At 35.8% G+C, this 23,594-nt stretch overlaps 1 protein-coding gene across 3 annotated transcripts in view; it reads right to left on the bottom strand.

The window, feature by feature from the left end:
• acss3 (acyl-CoA synthetase short chain family member 3) overlaps positions 1-23,594 on the bottom strand; it is an 89,770-nt gene that overhangs the window by 64,940 nt on the left and 1,236 nt on the right. For all 3 annotated transcript variants that reach the window (XM_088922705.1, XM_088922704.1, XM_088922706.1), the window contains exons 2-7: positions 19,020-19,164; positions 18,754-18,942; positions 16,928-17,062; positions 12,437-12,577; positions 6,199-6,279; positions 6,013-6,108 (exon numbers count right to left, since the gene is read on the bottom strand). In XM_088922705.1, coding sequence (XP_088778831.1) covers positions 6,013-6,108; positions 6,199-6,279; positions 12,437-12,577; positions 16,928-17,062; positions 18,754-18,942; positions 19,020-19,164 — 787 coding nt within the window. The remainder of the gene's footprint in view (positions 1-6,012; positions 6,109-6,198; positions 6,280-12,436; positions 12,578-16,927; positions 17,063-18,753; positions 18,943-19,019; positions 19,165-23,594) is intronic.

Raw genomic sequence — 23,594 nt, forward strand, 5'->3', positions numbered from 1 at the left:
AGATGCATTTTCAGATTTATAAATTCTTTAAACCTGAAGTCTGTACCCATTTACTAAAAACGATATAAGATAAGGTCACTTTATTAGCATACACAATTTCTTGTATCAGGAATTCATCCTTTTGCATACTTGGTCTCCATGAGACACACAAACAGGGAGAGAAGCCTGGGGTCAGAGTGCAGGGTCAGCCATTTATACAGCACCCCTGGAGCAGTTGAGATTAAGGGCCTTGCTCAGGAGCCCAACAGAGTAGGATTCCTCTGCCGGCTGTGGGATCTGAACCGGTTAACTTCCAGCCACAAGTGCAGATCTGTAGTCACAGAGCCACAGAATATACAGTAAGAACATGTTGAAACTGTCAAATACCATTTTTCTAATTATTTTTATATTGGGTAGCAAATTGACCTTACAGTAGATGGGTAAAAGAGAAAAGAGTTTGTCTATAGTGTGGTTCTATTCCTCTGGGAAAGGGAATTAAAACTAAGGACACACAAATGAAACAAGTGTCTCAAATGTGTAATGCTCTCTTCTGTGCTCCCTGAGAGTACAGTCATTCTTCCAGACTGTAGTCCTCCCTTTTTGTGCTTCTGGGATAGGCTTAAAAAAAAAATCCTGATAACGGATAGACACAAAAGAAGTAAAGTGGTAAGAACAAAGTAAAGTAAAAGTTAAGTAAAAGTTAAGTAGTGACAGAAAAAGAGAGAAGGTAAAAAGATCAGGCAGTGTTGTAATTTACAAAAAAACCCAAAGCAGCTGATTTTCATCTGATGAAGTGACTATTTAGTACATCTATGCAATAAACACAGCAGCGTGGCACTTTTGATCATTCATTCACACTTAAATTAACTGTACAAAAGGCAGCTTATTGAAGGGAAAACATTTTATTGTATGTTCAGACATAGAGGATGAAGTTATCTGGCCAATGCACACAGACTTCTGGGTTATTTTGTATAGCTGCAGCGTCTTTACCTTATCTGCTATATTCCCAGACAAATGAAAACAGGAAACAGTTCACAGCAGCCTACAAGAGAATAGTTCTAAAATTAACAATAATTAAAATGTGAATTGCTTCAATTGTGTCTTGTAGATGATAAGAAAGAGATTTTTTTTTTCTGTATTTCATTCAAAGGAACGTAAGAAAAAGCAAATCCAAACACTGGAACTACCTTTTCTCTGGATGACTATGTGTTACAATAACCACATTATGAGCCTTCTGACACCACATACTGTATAGATTTTTTTATTTTACAGCATTTCTACACAGTCTTTGATAGATTTTTATTTTAGTTTAATGACAAAAATGAAGGGCTCCATGTTTATATGTGCATATAATCAATGATGGGTTCTAAATAACGCATGTTTTGTACAGTAATTATGCATGCACATGACAAAATTAGGGGGTCTATTTTTTAGGTTAAATGCGGAGGTCATCAACAAAAGTCGGCAATCAAATTTAAAGGTCTGATAAAAATGGAGTTACCTTTGGACAAGATCTATTAAAACTCAAAGCGGTGTTAAAAATTTAATTTAACCAAAAAGCTAAAAGGGAATGAATAAAATAACTGATTTAATCTCAGCAGTAACAATTACTGAACTGCACTCCGTTTTTCTAGCTTGTTATATAAATATTTATATTGCCGAAAGAATCAAGATTCAAAGATTAAACCCTGTCCTTAATAATATCTTACTCATGGAAAAATGCACAATTTTGCATTGTTTCTGACAAACACTGACATGGTAGATGCATACAGAATTAAAAAGATGAGAGTGTGAGAATTTGAAATTATATAGGAGCTCCCGATACCCTGTTAATATAACCTCTATATATATAAATATAAATATCCTGTATAAAAAGGAACATTTTGAACAGAACTCAATTTCATCAACATACATATATAGATTCTCAGACCACTTGCTAATGTGATGAATTCTTGTCCCAAGTGAATGAGGTTTAAACAATTTCCTGCTTTACTATTTTTATAGTTACTGTAAACTGAAAGAGTCTGAAGAATGTGTTTTTCTTTCAAAATGTGCTCACCCATTTTTTATGTTTTGGTATCTTGACAATTATGGCAGTGTTTGCTTTTAAATGGCATTTTACATCTTATTTTCTAAAATGGATAGAGCTAATCTTAAAATAATGTAGCTTACCAAATTCAAACTAATCATGCCAGTGTCATGCTATATACACTAGGTTTCTCTATTACTGTAGCACAGAAACTGAGAGCTCCACAAATCATATTTACCTACATAAAAGGACAGCCTGTACTCACAATCCATGGATTTAAATATTATGTTTTAAAATTGAGTTGTATTATTATAAAAAACAATATCTTGATTAATAGTGGATGACATTTAAATAAGCAAGAGCAAAAACAGGAGCAAAAGGAGATTATTGCAGTAAAGAGAGAAAAACCTTCCATTTATAAAAAGTGACATAACACATGCAGTGCACTTTTTAGTTGTAATGTTTCCAGAACTGCATGATCTCCTCAACCTACTGTGCATCGGAGAAACAGGCAAAGTATTTCCATTTAAAAAGAAAACAACAAGGCTCTGGGTTAACACAGGTGTACAATAGGGTTCATAGTGTACAAGGAGCCTGGTAAGGAGATGTCATACCAGATACCCTGGATTATAAAACTTACATCCTGTTATCAAGAGGCTATTTAGCACTTAGTGCTTCATGTATATTTATACCAAATAGAACTGGTAATTTTAATGTGCGTATGAGACAGCAGTACAAATCCAGAGGGTGATAATCTTCTATAGAAACAATGTGTTCAATTCATGTCTGTATACCAGAACGGGACCCAACCCACTGGCTGAGCTCGTTGTGGGCCTGTCTGTACATGATCTTTATGTACCTACAACTCACTACACTTTTACTTCTCTTTTCACTTCCAAATCCCCCAAAAAGAATTCACTCGCTATCTTTCTCATTTTTCTTTTAAAATCCAAATCACCTGCAGCTGCTGACGCTTCTTTCTCTCATATCTGGACAGCCTGCATCCACAAACAGCCTGTGCTGTCAGAGAGCCAGGAAGAGATGGGCACCACCTGCTACTCTTAGGGTACAGCTGGGGTTCCTCACAGTCCAATGTCCCGCTCTCTGATCCCAAGGCTTCAGGTTCAGCACTGAGTAGCACTTGAAGCTCAGTCACTGTTCGGTCACTGATTATGCTTTCTCTTATCTTAATTCACAGCAATCACCACAGTTCACCATCTCACCTTTTTTCCATTCACCCGGGATAAATCAGCAGGCAAAAATACACACTGCAGTCCAACAGGCCACTGCACACTTCTGGCTCTGCATGGTGTCCAATCACAGACCCCACCAGCATATCCTCTCACCATTGTCTGGCACTCACCCTTTAATCAGGACCTCACTTAACTTCTGGCTCTCACTCGATGCCCCCCCTTCTGGGGAAGACTGTGGACGTCCATAACCTACTGTCTTCTCTCACACACTCACGGATTTCTGCAGGCCGCAACTGGTCCACTGCCCAGCCCTGCAGAATGCTGGTAAATGCAGCCTGCAGTCTGAGCCGACTAAAATCTGGGATGAAGAAGTTCAAGTAGGTAGCTGTGTCAGGAACAATAAAGGTTTACTCCATGTTGAGAAGAAAAGAGACATAGAAAGTCCCTTCTTCAGGCACCTGAAGAAGACTCTACAGCCGAAACATTGTGTCTCTTTTCTTTTCAGCATTGAATAAACCTTCACTGGTTCCCTTAAAATCTGGGATTACTGGGCTCTCTCAGAGCCACAGTGGACAGCATGGGCCCCTTCCAGCCATGTCTATTTATGCCTCCACAGCACTCAAAGGCTGACAACATCCCAGGCGCTGCACTGCCACATCATCCATACTGCCATGCTCTTTTTCCACACTCACATGCATTTCTGGAGATCACACCCAGAAGCCTCTGCTGCAGAACATCTGCGATCACCGTGTTCTTCCTCAGAGCCCCGGTGGATGTCAGGGACTACTGTAATTCTATTTGTATCTTTTATGCCTCCAAAGAATTTACAGGCTGACAGCGACACATGCACCGCAGCCACACACAAACCCACTTCCCTGCACCTCAATGATGTTGGGACCAGCTACCCAGCTGCCCTGCCTCTGTTACGTCCCTGAAGAGCACATACACAACAACACACGAGGTGGGTTGGGAAAATTCTCCGCCAAGACAAAGCAAAAAGAAGCGGTTTTTCCTTCTCTCTCTACAGTCTGTGTAAGAGGACCTCAGTCTCTCCAGCGGAGTGAGACAGGGCTGTTTACAAACGACCATCCACAGATGTAGCACATCAAACCACCAACTCCCTGAAGCTGTGGCTTCTTGAACAAACAGTGACTGTCACAGTCTGGTTATTGTGATAACATCTAGAATAATGTCCACTAGGATTAAAAGGATGTTGAGTTTAAGAGACAGTCTGGACGTTACCAGTAACGTTTGTACACCAAAGGAGGTTGACTGTGAACTTTGATATCTGAAAAAAAGGTCTTGTGAAAGAGGTCTCAAATTTCCTTCCAAAAGCTCTCCACAAATTATAGTTCTTGCCCAAAATACAACCATTGTAAGTTCAAAGCCCAAACATGAAAGAACAGTTATGCATGTGTTTCCAGATGTGAATGAGATTAAACTGTATCTAGAAGCCAGTCTTTAAAATGAAACGAGGATTTTATAAGAAAGCACTGAAATCTGATTATTTATAACTTCATATTTTTAAGTGGCAGATGACTGATACATGACACATTGCTTATACCAGAAACAGAAATATGATCTAGACAGATAGGCCATGTTTAGCTTCAGCAAACATACCACCAATGTCTGCAGTTATTTGTAATGCAGGAACATTTACATCGCCACCGAAAGGGTTGCATGACTAATAAATATGAAGTCAAGTAAAGCATGAAGGCAATTTGATTCAAGAACAAGAATGTTAGTGTTTTTCTGTATTACAAAAAACTAATGAAAATAGGCAAGGCTTTGAAATCTCTAGTTACTAATGAATCCATACATCAATTCGGCACTGTCTAGGGCAGAATGTGTAAAATTAGAGAACACTTCTACGTAATAAACAAACATCTATTTATATGGTGAGAGCAAGGGGGAGAGATTTTAATAGAACACAACTGAGACAGCTTTACAAAAATCAGGAATAAACAAAGCAATTCATTGGCCATATAAATAATACTGGCACTTTCACTTGAAACATATCTGTGACTTCTGTTTCTATGGATACAGTTGAAGATATCTTTATTGATATATAGTCAAGACGACACATAGCAATTATTTGGCTACGGTGAACAGTCATTGATGTGTTCTGAACTCGACAACAGCAGATCTTCTGTTTGATCTTTTATAAACCCAAAAATGTAATAATTGTTTCTTGTTAATTATATTAATACTTGACCAGAATCAAATGCTGGAATATAGTGTAAGCTACCTTTACTCATGGTCAATTGTGGGTCATTTTAAGCATTTGAAGAGCCCAAACTCAGAACACAAATACCAAATAGTGGCACAAATACCAAATTGATATACTGGTATTTTTGTCGAACATGAACTTGCATTATGCCCCTGTTTCCCAACCTATTAGATTCTAGATATTTAAATCATTGAGTTATAATATATTTGTTTTTTTTCTAAAATCACAGTCTTTACCATAGTGATTGATGAACCATTTGTGACAATCCAATATACTATACTCCTTTTATGTAAACATTTTAGTTGTTATGGTTATTACTGATGGGCTGGTTGAAGTTAGATTGGAGAGGAATAGAAGGACTGTGAGATGAAAGGCTCCGACCTACTAAATGCTGTGTTATACAGTATATACTGTACAAGGCAAGATCCACATACAGACCTGTTTTAAGTACTTTTACTCACTCAGAATAAATGCCGTTCAAGATGAAATACTTACTGCTTGAAGGCCATTTACTAAAGGCCTTCAGGGCATTAACTATTGGAATATTTCTAAGCAGTACTTTTTTATTGACAGTAACTTACCTCATAGAGGACTGTGGTGTTGCCATGGAGTAATGGTCCATAACAGATGTAGGAGTGACCAACCACCCAGCCTAGATCAGATGCTGCCCACCACACCTGAACATAAAAGATCACATAGCAGACTGACAATGATGAAAAATCCTTTAATTTCAAGAAAAGATTAAACGCAGCTGGAAATAGGGATACCTCTCCAGGACTGAGACCATACACGCTTGCCATTGTCCAGTTCAACATTACAGCACAACCTCCAGTATCTCTGACCACTCCCTAGAGAGAGAAAAGAAATTGTATTTGTTTTTAGTTTAGAATTCATTACACATGAAATAAAAAGAGTCTATAAATAACAAGAAGGACTTAATGATTAATTGCAGACAAAATATAATACTTTTTATAGTGAGCAGTATATCATGCCTTGAATTGATTAAGAGACTACAGTATGACATGTACAGTATGACATTATTTATTTACAAAGTCGATACATACAGATTTATTTTTTTTCCCAAAAAACTATCCTGGAAAGGAATGGACAATAAATTACAGAACTAAGTACAATATATTTCAGTTCTGTTTCCTTTGTATATTCTTTACATTTGCAGCTGTGCTCAAAATTTACCATTATATATAAAGTACGATTTTTTTTTATTATTATTCAGGTCAAGGAAACAGACTCCTAATACAGAGGTACAGTATCTGTATCATTACAATGAATTTATGACCCTACTGAAATATGTCTGGTACAGTTCATGTCAGCAACAACAAGAATTTATTTAACTCACAATTTATTTATTTTACAGAAACACACAATTTATTTTAAAATCCCTATTACCTATTTTAAATAAAGGACCTTGAGCAGCTCATTGTATTGTATGTTGATATTTCAAAATCAGAATATGTATTTACATAACTTCCACAATTGTGTAAAAAACAAATATATTTCCATATATTGAGGAATAAACTTAGATTTACATCCAAGTCTGATGTTATAAATGTATTGGAAGCAAATGGTATTTATTTTGCTGCCTGCCACAGACTTTAAAATTTATCAGTTTAAAAATGATAAAAACATAAACGCCCATAAACACAAAGAGGAAAGGGAAACCGTTTCAAGTTCCAAAGGTTATTTCCTTGCATTCCCTTTTCTGTGATACACTTTTTATACCTCTCAAACTGTGCCTGAACATTTTGAAAAGAAGACCTGAATCAGCAAAACTAATTCTCAATCTTTCAACACACAGACATCTCTGATGTAGAAGTAGGACCTATAATAAGGGCTTCACATAGCAAATCCACCTCCAGGAATAAAACAGGCACTGTATCTCTTGTAACATTTTCACTAGCATATTATTCCAAAGATCCATAGTATCCCATTGTATTCCACCTTCCCAGCACCTCTGATATGAGTGATTTCACTTTAACATGGAGTCATATACTAATGCTTAAAGAAACAATATTAACAGGGGATTCCGTTTCTAAGTTCTACATCCTCCACTATTAACTTTTTTCTAATTGCGCCCCAATGTAAAATATTAGTCTTCTTATACATCCAAATGTCATCTTAAGCATTTTCGTTTTTAGTTTAGTTTATTTTTCCTACACAAAACTTATTTTGGGGGTGGGGGGCATTTGGAAAGGTGTTATAATCAGTCTGCAAAACAAAGTAAATAAGGATAACAGTGCAGTTGTCCATAAGAGCTTGTGAAAAGGCAGCAAGTAATCTAGAAATGGAATTGGATAGCGTTGAAGTGGGTGATGGAAAAGATCTGAGTGGAGGTATAAAGGGCTTTAAGTTAAAATAGTATGTGCCCAAGAAACTGAAAAAGCAGACTTTCCTGATGTTAATATACAAAACACTTTATTTTGAGCATAGCTTATATTACTCAGTGGTAGTGGTTTACTGTACATGTTCATAAAGTGAGACCACTGACTGGTGGCCAACAATGACACCCTCTTCCAGTCTCGTGCTGAAGATATGGGAAGGTACTGTACCCTCCTACCCTCATAAATCAATGTCTCAAAAAAATTCCAAGACAGCTATTTTGCATCTACTGTAGCTTTCGTAAATTTATAGAGAATGCAAAAGGAATTGTGAAAGTGATCAGTGATCTTTAAAGGGGAACTGTAATGCTATTTTTATATTTCAGGGTTAGGAAGAATTAGCACTGATGATGCACTTCAAGCTGTAATAAAAGTAAAATGTACACAGCAACTTGTAAGACCTCCAATTTACATCACAAAAAAACATAAAATTTCCAGGAATGTGCAGTGCCATATTCTGTGTTTCAGAATGAGGCAACAACTTCCAATAACGTGTTGTGCCCTGTGACACTGTAAAGAAGCAGGCTTGTGAATACATCTCTTTAAATCCAGTAGAAATATTTTCGATTTCGAGACAGGTTTGCCGACAAATATTACTTACTTGTTCACTCTGCATACAGATCATGTTGGAACATTTCTGCAGTGAAATGCTTGCTGCACAGCCTGTACTTATTCGCTCATACATCTCATTACATTATTCATTATGGAGACTAGTGAGCAGGAAGGGCTGTTTCATGTCACAATTCGTGGGAACTTGAAAGCAAGTTTGTGACAACATGACAATTTACAGTATACGATTTTTTTCTATAATGTCAATTTCCTTTGTTACTGAGATTTAAGAACTGGTCTGAGAAATTAGGACTGCAGTTCGCCTTTAAAATCTGTTAGAAGTCTCTTAGAATTAATTATAATTCATTATAATTAAGATTATAGCTAATCTTAATGAGCTCTTTGCTTCTTGAAGCACAAAGTTAATTTGTCTTCTGCATTTTTTCATTATTTCCCATACACAGGTATGAGAAGTTTCAGCCTTTATTCTGATCACACATGATTTTGATCTCAGTCGACTTTGACCATCATGCAAAAATATCATGGGAAGGTATTTCAAGGTAGAGTACAGAGAACTATTACAGTTTTGAGTTTAAAAATGGTGTGCCAGAAAATGAAGACTCAAAGATATCCATATTCTACTGTTATTTCTCTGAAATTGTCTAAGCCTGAGTATTTATTTAATTGGAAAAAGGAAGAGGTTGATGTCTCTGATGCCATTTGTTAAAGCAGACCCATAAGCATGACAAATGGGAGTAATATAAATGCAGATCATCTTCAAACAACACGTTAATCTCCTGTGACGTTTATTAATTGTATACACAGACTAAACAAGACAGGAAATAGAATAAAGACAAAGGTTACACTTGTTTTAAATCATTTAAATAGATTGGCGCAGAACAAATGATCTGCAGAAGTGAAATTACATTTCACATAATGTCTGTAAGTATTCATTGATTGCTGAGTCAAAAACATATTGTGGAGCAGTTTAGAATAAAAGCATTAAAAATTCTAATGGATGACACCCCAGCGATACTTGCCTTGCATCTCAACCAAAGATAATGATGAAACAAACCATTTATTTTTAATTTATGTATTCATAAGGCTCCAGCCATCAACCTTCCTTTTAATCAGATACGTTACTGTAAAGGAGGCGTACCATAAGAGATCATGCTTCAACTCCACTTATTGATTGTAGTGTTTCATCACACGTATAATCTCTTATACCCTGTCATTGGCTTTCATAATGGCTTTTCACACTGACATGCCAGAAATTCACTGTCTTAATAACAAAAGCACCTTTAATATATAGAGAATGAAATTTCTGTAGCAGAGATTAATGCAGAGGTAAAGCTACAAAATGAATGCATGTATCCACAAGGAAAGTCATTCTTCTTATGTAAAATGGAATGACTGCTATTTTACGGTGCTTATGTCTATTAATGAAATACAAGATATACATCAGGGTTAAGTCAGTCAGCAATATCGGGCATAATGAAAAAGGCTAGTTATATAGTTAATAAGTAAATGGACAATCTATAAAATTAATGTAAAATAATCTATTTAAATTATTTTATATGTAATGATTAAAAATATAAATATTAATTAAAATATTTAAAACATTTAAACTACAGCAAGATACAGTTGAATTTTAAATTAAGGGGAAACATCTGAATATGTTCAGAAAAAGCTGCATCTGGAATGTGAAGAACATATTTTCTTTTCAATTACAATGGTGTCAACATATTGGAATAATTCATTAAATTATAAATGTTTGCTTAATGTACATTACTTTTAACTCCTAATTTAAAATAAATCACAAATCCGACCACTAATTACAAATTTTGCAAATACTTCTCTAGACACAGTTCCTGATCCCGGAGGCCTAAACACCTGCTGGTTTTTGTTCTGATTGTTATTACAACTGAACCTGTAATTGACTTAATAATAGGATTAATTTGATCTGTTTCAGGTTTTAAACATGGTGGATGGTGCCCTTTAGCTATTAGCTTTCATAATTAAAATAAACTGTAGTTTTTCAGCCTTGCTTGATAAAAAGAAAATATTCTGGTATTCAGAAAACAGCATTCTCATGACGGGATTGTCCTGCTGTACGCTCTCAATTTTGTAAATACACTTGTTTGATATTTGCTGTTCTTCATAGCTGTATCCAAAAGGAAACAATCCAGTTTTTTGCTCCTGTAAATTAATATTAATGGAGGTGCTGGAACACGATTGGTACTGTGATTATTCTGCATTGGATAATGAATGAACAAGGTTGTGCAATGGTAACATAACTGACTTTGTGATTGATGACTGGAGCCCATATTCATATAAATATTACTCAGTTGTGAAACATGATGTATCCTGTCATACTGAGTATATGCCAATATGTTACTGATAGTCTGCATTTCTATTGGTCTTTCAGGAGAGTTGTTTTATGAATGAAAAAAAAATAGAATATTCATTCTGAGGACTCAATTTTAGTTATTGTAGCTATAATGATTTAAACAAAAATTGCTTGTGCGGGCATCTGGACCACTAAATAAACTAAGTGATTAACTTCCACCATGAAGGAGCTCACCACTGGTCAATCACCCCTAGGCATGTACTGCACAGTGTATACTGGGTTTGTAGTGTCACCAGTGAGAGACATGTTAGTTCTCCACTAGTTGCCAACTGACATTCTGAGCCTCACAGTGTGAAATAAAAAATACTAAGAACTAAAGCATATTTCTGGGGAAGGCATGTGCCTTAATCCCTCTGAAGCTAGTACGACGCTGGTACAAGGGCTGTAGCAGCAAGCTGAGTAGACTATGTGAAACAAAAAAATTAAAACAAAACTGAGTTTAAAATAGAGATTCCAAAATTTTAAAACAGCAAGCAAAATTAGCTGATACACAATTTGTGGTTAATGTCATATAGTTTTGGGTCAAAAACAATTATAGACTCCAAAACGATATCACAGAAAAGCCTAGCCTTGATTAAATCCCCTGTTAGGATAAGTGTAACTGACAACTTTATTCTAAATTGATATGAAATGAATTATTATGCCTAAGAAAAATAACTGTACTCACAGTGGTGGAAAATGACCTGCTGCCCTCACTTAGAGGGGGGATGGTCATTAACAATTAGAAGATCATTTGTTGAGTGATTTTTTAAAACCAGGAAGTGTAGACTTCCAGGGTTAGTCAACATCTGTTATCTGAGGAAGAAAGCAGATCCTCTGCCACTGCCCCTGCACCAGAAGGAAAAAGAGCATTGTCCATCTGACTGTGGGACTTGTAAATTTTGAGAAGTTACAGTTTTTGAAGTAAAGAGTTTATGAGAAAGAATTTTTTGGGTCCTTGGAGGTGACAGTCCTGGTACAAAGTCTATTTTGGGGCTCCAACAATGTGAATGTGTCCTCTCAGTTACAGTGCCTTGACTTCTGTGCTCTTTTGATTACATTTCATCTAGCCTTTATTATTGTTGACGAGACAAGCCAGTCTAGAGAGAAGTAGGTGATACAAAATGTAGTATCTGAAACCTTTAAAAGTGGTTACAGGTCTGAGTTATATGAGTTATACGAGTTATATTTAACTTATTTTATCTGTTATTTAATTAAATTATTTTGAAATTTAATTGCAGAAGAGCCCTACTTATGTCAACTATAAACACTCCTAGTACTTTTTTTATAAAGTGTCTTTCCAAACCCAAGGACGCTGACATTTAAAATTAATTACTCATAATCTGCCCAAAGTTCTTCTCATGGCTACAGCCTATGCTTATTTGGATGCAATATCAGAATATGATACCTCTTTATTCTGCAAAACCCAGTCATTTTACTAGATTTAACAGAAATCGGCACAATGACAATATTTAAGGGTGTTATCAAAGTTCCTGTGTTGCCATTCAGTAAGGCATTTAGACAAGATCTCTGCTGAAAGAAACTTAAGAAATTTTTACCTTTAAAATGTTTTGTTTTGGCTCTTGTCACCAGAAAACAAGCCCCATTTTTCTCATTGTCACTAATTAATACATCTTGTTCGGTGGTAAATAACCAAGTGTTGTAAAGTACCTTTGGCGTCCCGGTGGTTCCTGAGGTGTAGAGAATATAAAGTGGGTGATCAGAGGAGACGGGCACACAGTCATGAGGGTTAGCAGCAGCCATCTCTTCATCCCAATTGAGGCTGATATCAGGCGCCATGGAAACAGTCTCCTGTATGACAAAAGTGATGGTGTTTTTCAGCTTGCATTATTTGAACATGCCCCAGTTTAATCAAAGGTGCATGCATTTTTAATGTGATTTTTCTTTTATTCTGTCATCAAGGGGATAAAAATGAAAGCAATCCACAGCACATGCTCTAGTATCTCATTAGTGATACCAAAAGTGTATTAGGTCACAGCTTAAATGTCTTAAAATTGTATGGTATTCTATACAGTACACTTTATTTAGCAGAGGAAACTTGAGGAACATTCTGAGGTGCAGCGTATGAATTTGTTGCCTCTTAACAAATCACAAACTTGTAGTTGCCAATTAAGCATACCTAATTAATGCATTTTCTCTTCATTCCTAACCCTTTATCTGCTGTGCTTTAAGAACTATAGCCACTTTCAGAAACAATTCAAGCTGAAGATACTTTCTAGATATTTTTCCTCTCATAGAACCTATTAGTTAATTCATTTACTAATTGAATTTTCCTGCAGCAAATGGGGTGAATATCCTCAGATCTAGGTAATGGATTACAAAGAGTGGTTTCGTCTTTAAAGCTTTTGGTCACGTTTTTCTCAGATTTCCATTAAAGAAACAACTGCAGCTTCCAAGGTTTTTTAAAAACCCTTGAAAACTGTCAGCAATGAAATATAGCACAAAAATCAAAAAGAAGGAAGAAAAATTAAACATTTTCTGTTAGTTTCCATGGTTACCCAGGACATTGTCCTTTTGTCTTTGCTGCATGTGATTGTGAAAGCAAAAATATTTCCAGTTACAAGATAAATGAATATGTAGAGTATTGCCATATTAACATGAGCACCCTCAACAGATATAATACTAAACATAAAACAAGGCGGACATCAGCACAAGATAGTATCTCGTAGCTTGTGGCAGCACTGCATTTAAGGCCTGATGCAGTCACTTGAATGTAAGTTAAATTGTAATAGCTTTTTTATCTTAGTAAGTTATCTTTTTTTCTTAAGATGCAAAAATGGAATAGAATGTGTTAACAATTCAAATGGCAGAAACAGATGGAAGAAGGTCAGAGTCTGAGAAGAGTAAAGCTATATTTTGCATTGCAGTTTTGGAATGATTTTCTCTCTCTTAGCATGAGGCCAGCTAGTAGATCACCCAAATGGATTGGAATTACAATGCATTACTCAGTTTAATTGCCCACTGGCTTACAATGAAATTGACCAGTGAATACAGATGTCAGGCTGAACTCAGTCTGGCCTTGAGCCAACTTCACAGAATGGCGATGACATTTGAATGGTATATTTGTGAGAGGCTTTCTGTGCAATATGAAATACTTTAAACAAAGCAGAGATTCACACTTTTTGTTTGAGTGGACTGTCAACTTTTCTGTCTAGTCAAGTATGATCTTCTCTGCCCGCTCTGCATTAAAAATATAGTGTTACAAAAGGCCATTGGAAAAGTTCAGTCATTTGGCTGTTAGTAGGTGATTGAATAAAGGATTGTGTCCAGTTGTTTCTGAAAGGAAATCAAGTTTTTAGCTTGTTCTAGACTCACGCAATCCTTTAGTAGGTTTTCTCTTCAAAAGGATTAGTGCAGATGTTCTTTGTTAATATTACACTATCTGCCTCCCCCCCTTCCCTTTCCAGTAACAAACGGTTATTTTGCTAAAGCTGGCTCTTTGCTGAAGCCAGACAGATGTGATCTCAATTCAGGATACAGCAAAAAGGGTGATACTGTGGGACATCTCTTCTGTTGTGTGTCTAGAACAAGCTACCCAGTTAGACTGTTGAAGCATACTGGTGCCCTTCATGAAACAGTTGCATGGGATCTGCAAACACCACATAGTTAATGCTTCATTCAGTAAGAATTGTGCCACAATAGTATTTGTGGTACATCTCAATGTGCTTAATGAAGCTTAATGTACTAAAATGCAAAGCAATCAAGGAAAAGTATAACAGAAGGCCTAAACTAACACTTGCTCTAATATTATATGAAAAATTCAGGAGCTTTATAATATGCAAGGTATGAAAATGACATTGAGATTTATTGTGGAAAACACACTAAATGTGAATAGTATTTAGCATAGTGTATCACTTTAAATACAGTTGAAAAAAGAAAAAGTGTGTAAACCCTTTGGAATTATCTGGATTTCTGCATTAATTACTCATAAAAATGAGGTCTAATCTTCAACTAAGTCACAATAATAGACAAACGCAATTTGCTTAAACTAATAACACACAAACAATTGTACTTCAGTACTGAACACATCGTTTAAACATTCACTGTTTAGGTTGGAAAAAGTATGTCACCCCTTGTATTTAGTAACTGGTAGAACCTCCTTTAGCAGCAATAACCTCCACCACATGTTTCCTGTAGCTGCTGATAAGACTTGCACAATGGTTAGGAGGAATTTTAGACCATTCCTCCTTTCAAAACTGCTTCAGTTTATTGATATTTCTGGGATTTCTTGAGTGAACAACTCTCTTCAGGTCATGCCACAGCATCTCACTTGGGTTGATGTCTGGACTCTGACTTGGCCATTCCAGAAAACAAATTTTCTACTGTTTAAGCCATTCTGTTGTTGATTTACTCCTGTGTTTCAGGCCATTGTCTTGTTGCATCACCCAACTTCTATTAAGCTTCAGGTGATGGACCGCTACCCTGACATTCTCCTGAAAAATTTATTGATACAATTTTGAATTCATTGTTCCCTCGATGATAGCAAGCTGTCCAGGCCCTGAGGCAGGAAAGCAGCCCCAAACCATGTTGCTCCCTCCACCATGCTTCACGGTTGAGATGAGGTTTTGGCGTTTGGTACAGTATGTAGTGCTTTATTTTTCTCCAAACAGCGTTGTGCGTTTCTGCCTGAGCGTTCAACTTTTGTCTCATCCATCCACAGAACATTGTCCCAGAAGCGTTGTGGAACATCCAGGTGGTCTTTTGCAAACATTTGGAGAGTAGTGGTTTCCTCCATGGTGTCAATAAACACCATTCTTGTGTTTTTCTTATAGTGGACAAATGAACAGAGACTTTGGCAAGTTCAAGAGATTTCTGCAGGTCCTTTGCTGTTACCCTAGGGTTCTTTTTCACCTCCTTCAGCATTGCACGCTGTGCTCTTGCCGTGGTTTTTGCAGGATGCCCACTCCTAGGGAGAGTAGCAACAGTACTTAATTTCCTCCATTTGTAGACAATTTGTTTTGCTGTGGATTGATGAACACCCAAGTCTTTAGAAATGCTTTTGTAGGCTTTTCCAGCTTTATGCACCTCTACAATTCTTCTTCTAATGTCCTTTGATATTTCTTTTGATTGGGGCATGGTTCACATGAACTCTTTCTTGAGAAGAGTAGTCTCTGTCAGTAACCAACCTTTGTGTGCCTTTTTTATAGGGCAGGGCACCTCCAACCCACACCTCCCATCTCATCTCATTGAATGGAACACCTGACTTAGATTAGCTTTTGGAGAAGTCATTAGCCTAGAGGTTCACATAATTTTTCCAACCTAGACTGTAAATGTTTAAACAATACGTTCAGTACTGACAAGAAGCAAAACAATTGTTTTTGTGTTATCAGTTTAAGCAGATTGTGTTTGTCTATTATTGTGACTTTGTTGAAGATCAGACCAAATTTTTATGATTAATTAACAAAGAAATTACTGTAGGTCATTCCAAACATTTTCTTGCAACTGTACATTAATATATCTTTATGTATCACTTTAAATATATTGCTGCCTAATTCATGGGAGTTTTCAGTAATACACAAAACCTGAGAATGATGTTAATGTTAAGCCTTTCTTGAGAATGTCTCACTTAATTAGAAAGCACTTAATATGCCTCAATTTTCTAAAATACAATGTACTAATATAAAACTGATTAGTTAGTTCACATATTTCCAATTATTCTGTAGTGACTGCTTTGCATTTTAGTACATAATCCACATTGAGAGATTCCTACATAAAGCAAAACACTGGACTATCTGGAGTAAGGATTAATGTCAGGCTGGAAACTGTTGAAAATTCTTCTGTGCATAAAGCTAGACAGTAATGACTAACTATTTGACAATAAAGCTATCTTTAGATAGCATTCAAGATGTAGTACATTCAATACATCCAATATGGAACAGGAATCATTTGAAAGCAACAGGTTGAAACTCTGAGCAACAGGCTTTCGATCAATTTCAAAAGCTGCTAAAAACAGTCATTAAAGTACAGCATTTTGTCCTGCATTCTGAATATTTTAACCATTGAAATGAAAAAAAAAAAAAACACCCAAACATGTCTAAATTTCCCTTTTCCAAGGGTTGAAATAAACCCAACAGATGACAAATGCACATTTTTTTTGGAAACAAAATTTCATACCAAGGTAAATAATTCAATAGGTCTTACCATGTTGGGACGATTATATATCAGAACTTTCTCAGGCTTGTGTTTGCCAAGTTCCAGTGCTTTCTCAACCAGAGGGATATATTCCACTCTTCTCCCAGGTTCGATGCCAAAGGAGGCTGTTACCACCATTTTAGGCTACAAAAAAGTGTAAGTGGCACATAATATATCGAGTCAAATGTTACTTTCACGGTGAGTAATTTTTGTGGTATTTCTCATGTAAAACATCTTGTTTGTTATCATCAACAACAGTACTTTAGCCTAGTTTCAGGTCACAAATAAGGGGAGCTATGCAAAACTAATTTATTCTGCTAGATTAGTTTTTATTTTGTAAAGAAAATTACTTCTGAATATTTTTTTAAACTTGCTATGCATTTACAGTACACTCCATAACATTTTATGAACTTCACAAAGACGTGGAGCACATTACTCTATTTCGCACTCATAATATACCATAATAAGTCACACTTGATATGGCATTAATTTAACAAACCCTGCAAGATTCATAAGGCTTCAGTAATTGCAATACAAATTTCCAACTTAAGGTACTGACCATGTAAAAGACTGGCTCAGAGCAATGTGTACATTCAAACAATCTCTTCAGTACATCCTAATACAGTACATCCTAATATGAGATACCTTTACACTGTTTTAACAGTCCACCTGTCACAGTAAGGGACATTTATTTAAACCTTTATTTGTAGGTAAACAAGTATATTCCAAAATGGATTAAACATAATTAATCAACAGTTAACAGTTAATCAACAGGGGATATGAGTTTTGTTGATCATGGCCATATTGAAAAATAAGGCAAATGTTCTCCAAATGTTTTCTTCAGGTTATGAAGGTAGACATTGAAATAAAAATGGAGAACTCTTAATCTACTGTTTGTGAGGCGCAGTAAACACTCTGTTCAAGTGCGTTCTATCCATATTTACAGTACCATCCACAGGATTGTTAACAGGAAAGATAACTCCTATGTATATTTTTTACTGCACAGTAATGAGACAAATGCTTATATTTCAGGCAGTCTGCATAGGTCCTTCTCTAGCAGTCTTTCATATCTACTGCTATTCCACAACCTTGACTGGTGCTAAGAGCACCTTGTCTTCATTTCAGTGCCGTTATTTTTTCAAGATCTACAGTACCAGATACTTACAGACAATCAATATAACTCTAACACTAAAGAAAACATCCGTAAAAACATCCAGAACCCCTCAAACCTGAATATTATGCGGGTCTTGCTGCAATACTGTAAGCATCCGCACTGTAAGCAGTAGAAAATAACTCTAGACATGAGGGTTTTAAAATGAATTAACACCCTTATGGTACCTGCAAAAAAACATGATATGTCAATATCCTCAGTGCCTTGCTTTAATCCCAGACAGAAATGTTATACTCTAGTGAAATTGATTTTTCTTGCTGCAAAGTTAGAAATAAAATGCAGATATAACACTCCAACTGGTATAATGACTTTAATAACTATCCATAAAAATAATACATTGGAGTGAATAATAGCATTATAACTTCACATGCCCCACATTTACAGTACCTACTGTTTTAAGTAAACACCAAAAGCAGTGTGAAAATTCAGAACAAGTGGCTGTCTTCTTTAAACTACAATTTATATCCAAAGCACAGCTATCATTTGTTTATGTTCTTTATAGTAAATTTTTGAAGGATCCCAAAGAACCGCTTCAACAATATCCCTGGTAGCTAGAGGCAGACACCCACGAACACTTGTCTGAAAAAGTGAGAAGAACATAAGGAAGGTTAAGTACGCTTGGAGGCCATTTGGTCCACCTCTGTCAGAAGGCAAAACACTTCACCTTGGCATGGTCAACACGAACAGACAGCTCCTTCGATGCAAATCCACCAAATATCAGACTGTGCGTGGCTCCTATCCTGGCACAGGCCAGCATGGTGAACATGGCCTGGGGAATCATGGGCATGTATATGACAACAAGGTCACCTTTCTTCACCCCATTCTTTGCCAGAACTCCGGCTAATCTGGAGACCTGGAAAGAAACACAAACGGGTCTTATTTAAGAAGCAGTGGGATATGAGATTTATTTACACATTTATTTATTCTTACCTCTTTCAGCACCTCACTGTAGGTGAAGAATTGTTTTGATCCTGTAACCGGACTATCATAAATGATAGCAGTCTGGTCCCCCCGTCCACTTTCACAATGACGATCTAAAGCATTATAGCAAATATTCAGCTTTCCACCGACGAACCTGAAAATAATAAACATGACGTTAATGAACTACAGCTAGGATTACTGTTTTTACAATACTGTTTGCTGTTCTAAATACACTTCTTAGCATAAGTTAAAATGATTTTAACAAAAGTTTATGCATTTACTTTCTTATTTATTAAATCCAAATACAACTACGCAATCAAGTTAAAATTACTAAGTTAAATATAATACCTGAAACCTCAGTATGTATTAGTTTCTTACGAGCTGAAATGGTTCCGTATATTTGTTTGCAATGAATACATTATAAGTGAATAACCCAAGTCAGTGCCTTTGTAAGTCTCATTCAGAAAACAATCAGCACAAACACATATTGCTTTCACCCAGTTCTGACTACTTATGCTTAACAGTAATAACAGAAGTCTGAAAGCAATTTCAAGTTCATAAAGACCCAGATTAAATCAAACTCTTCACCCTCCCACCAAAAGTAAATTACAAACAATATTGTCAATATAAAAACCACCATTTATATGCACTGTACTCATTTGGTGAAAGAATTGTTTTAATCCAAGCTTCAGTCAACATAATCAGTAATCCTTGGCCTCTAGGTTAGGTCTTTCCCTAATCATCTAATGTTGTTTCCAGTTCCACATAACCACCCAAAGGGTGCTGAAAACTTCATTTCAAAACTATAATTTTATTGTTATCTGAAATGAGTTTCAGTTTGGTCTTTAATATAATAAAACTTTTGAAAACTACATGATTCAAACTTGAAAGTGCAATGAAGAAGCACAATAAAAACATTATTGTAAAGGACAATACTCAACCAAATGAAGCCCTTTTAGAACACAACAATATTATGATACAATTAATAACATCCTAAAGCATTCAAACACTCACTGCAACTGAGTCACCTGGTTTTTAATATATTTACAATTAGAGGATTTTCTCTAAAGGTCCTACCTTAACTAAAGTTAATTTAGTACTATTGACCAAAGATAAACTGTTTAAATGTATTGTTTAAGTCTTCCCTAATTTCTTGTCATTTGTTTCAACAATTGTTGCATTTCATATTAAGGATTGTTTCATATTTAAAAGGAGTTTAAAATGTTGTTGTGAAAATGACTTAATCAGTGATCACTGTAACAGGCAGAGAGCCAAAACTGTTTGTCAAAAGTTGAAGCTGCACCATTGTCACAGTTGTAAATGGATGCATGAGGTAAAATGCAAAGAGGGATTTGCATATAAAATGGATGAGGGATTGGGGATTTTGGGGATTTGTATATGTACAGTATATGGTGGCACAATATTTAGCATTCCTGCCTTGCAGCGATGGGGCTCTAGGTTCAGTGTGGAGTTTGTATGTTCTCCCTGTATTCACATGGGTTCTCTTCAGGTGTTTCCTCCTACAGTCATACAAAGACATGCTGTACTGGTAGATTAATTGGCTTCTGGGAAAACAGCCCCTGGTGTGAGTGTGTGTTTGTGTCTGTGTCTGGATGCAATGGATTGACATCATATCCAGGGTGTAGCCTGTCTTGTGCCCCTTGCTTGCTGAGTTAGGTTCTGGCTTCCCTTGCAATCCTGTATTGAATAATGCAGTTAGAAAATGAAAGAATATACAGTGAAGCCTCTGTATCTGAGATAATTAGGTACCTTGAAATCTCCAAGATCAGCATTTATGTAAATGGAGAATGTAATGCCTCATGGGTAAAATAAGATATGATTCCATAGCTTGTGAAACAAGTATTTCCATAGGCTTTTATTTGTTATTTTAGAAATACTGTTAGCATTGATTGGTAGCAGGTATTTTTAAAAGAAAATGAATACCATTAACTTGAATCACAACATTGTTTTCCACCAATAATTGAAGTTATTGCAATTAGCAGGTTTAACCACTGATGGGAATCCCAGTAACGTAAAAAAATTGTACAAAGGAAGACTAAAATGCAAAATGCTGAGCAACCTGTAACCTTGAGCACTACACTACACCATTCAATTTCAAGCACTGCGCAGTAGTGCAGTTTGAAACATGACAAAGTAATGTCATTGTGAAATGTGCAAAAAAATATATATGTGCAAAAAATATAAATATAGTGACTTGCTCTATGCCATTGAGGTGTAATGGCTAAGCAGAAGGAAAAGCTTCATGTAGATATTAACATTCCTGTAACATTCAAAAATGGATGGAAGACCCTGCTTTCCTTCTCAACATAACACTGAATGGTACATGAGAATATAATAAATCCTTAATGAAATAATTAAAATAGAATTAAAAATTTGGTACAACTTCTGTATTCAACTTGATGAAGCAACAAACATACAGTAGCAGGCCTTGCAGTGTCTTTAGCTTTTGTCCACTGAATAACAGAATAACAGAATGTCCACTGTCAGTGGACTCCATTACCTTTACACACAGTTTACACTGTTTGAACTGAGGCAATGTGCTGTCATATTGTTCAAGCAAAAACTGAAGGTATAATATAATGATATGATGTAGCTGAAAACTTTTGCATACTTCGCATATTTATTGAAATTAATGATTTTGACTCTCATGGCACGAACACAATATTTTTTCTGTGCTCATGACAAATTCAAAGGCACAAAAGGAAAACCTGAATTCTGCACCTCAAGTATAGAAAACGTCATCTATGTTGCTTTCCCACACTGAACACCTTCCTCTGAGAAAATACCAAGAATAATGGTACAGTGAAGGAACACAGTGATATAATGTTCAACATCAACATCATTGGACTCCAAAAATTATGAGTGGATTTGCAATTCATTCAACAGCAAAATCACAGAGCAGTATATTGAACTCAAATGCAGAACCAATAGTTCTGACTTAAAGTCAGATGTTTACAGTGACAATCTGAACAAGTGCTAGGAAAAGTACCTAAAACTTAAAATTTCATTAAGTATCTAGAAAAGTACTCATAAAGAATGACTTCCCAGATCTTGTAAATCAAGCTTTTCTTAAAAGCACTTCGTTCTCTACCATTTATCTGAGTAAGACTCCAGATATGTTTCCAAAAAACAGAAACATATTTCCCAATACGTACATTCACCTGTCCAAGATCACACCATAGATCAAGTATCTTTGTTCAGTGTTTATCCATCACATTGAACTTAGTAAGTATTCTCATTTTATGTATTTTATCTTTCATGGCAACTGTGATTTGGTGTTAACTATTATTATTTGTTGAAACCACATATTTAAAATGATGCCATCAAATTATGCTACCAATACAGATTCTTGCTCATATGATGGCACAGAAATATCCCTTTCTTGAAGTGTTCCACAAAGAGCACCATAACATCCAGGAGTTCTGTGACCTACAAAGGTTTGAGACCTACTGCTTAGGAGAATGTAGGAAACCAATACAAAAGGCAAAGAAATAGGCTTTAAAGCATAAAATATAAATAAAGAGATGTTATGTTAAAAATGTGCAATGCACTTGTAAGACCTACAATGTCTACAATTGTGGTGACCATGTTATAAAACACACATGGCTACTCTGAAATCAGTTCAAGAAAGAAAAACCAAAAACATTCTAGGACAAAGATTGTCCTATGCTGACAGCCTAAAGTAGCTGAATCCTTTTAGCCTGGAGCAGACAAGCCTATGAGGAGACCTGAAACATGCATTCACACTTCTCAATAATATTGACAAAGTCAACCCAGTGGAGTTCTTCAGAATGAACAGTGAATCACAAACCAGAAGACACGAGTGAAAACTACACAGAAGAGCATTTAAAACCAAGAAAAGGAGGCACATCATTACACGGAGGGTATGTGAGCGTATGTTACCAGCTATCCAGCCATATTTCCAAAGCCAAAACCTTGTCTTCTTCCAAGAAACAGCTGGATGACATTTTGGGTCAGTTAGCTATTAACTACCAACCAGGCTTGATGAGTCCCATTACCTCATCTTGTTTTTAACCTTTCTTATATACTGTATTTATATTAGAACTGTAAAACATATTTTTGACACCAGTAAAATACTGTATCTGAATTATAATAATCATCATCATCATCATCATCAGGTTTTAATAGTCACATTTTAAACTCTTTTATCACCAGTCCATATTACCATGCATGGGTAATGTGTTAACTATGTTTTTATAATTGTAAGTGTGTTATGGAAAGTGTACTGAAGTGATGTTGAGTAGCTGGGCCAGGTTCAGCATAATCATCTGAAAAGATATGCAGGCTATTCAGAAGATTAATATTCACTCTGTTCTTTAAGCAGATATAATAAAATAGATCTGGGTGTTTGTTCAATCAACTAAAAGACATCTAGTCCTTTAAATCACTTTTTATACCCATATGGGCAATAACAGACTTAATAGTAGTTGCAAACAGTGTAAGTAATGAAATTAAACTATGGAGATTTGAAAAGTAAAATAAAATATCAACTAAGGTAAATAATAACATAATAAAATATCAACTAAGGCAAATATAATAAAA

The sequence above is a fragment of the Atractosteus spatula genome, chromosome 8 (genome assembly GCF_055471065.1).
Source record: "Atractosteus spatula isolate fAtrSpa1 chromosome 8, fAtrSpa1.hap1, whole genome shotgun sequence".
NCBI lineage: Eukaryota > Metazoa > Chordata > Actinopteri > Semionotiformes > Lepisosteidae > Atractosteus > Atractosteus spatula.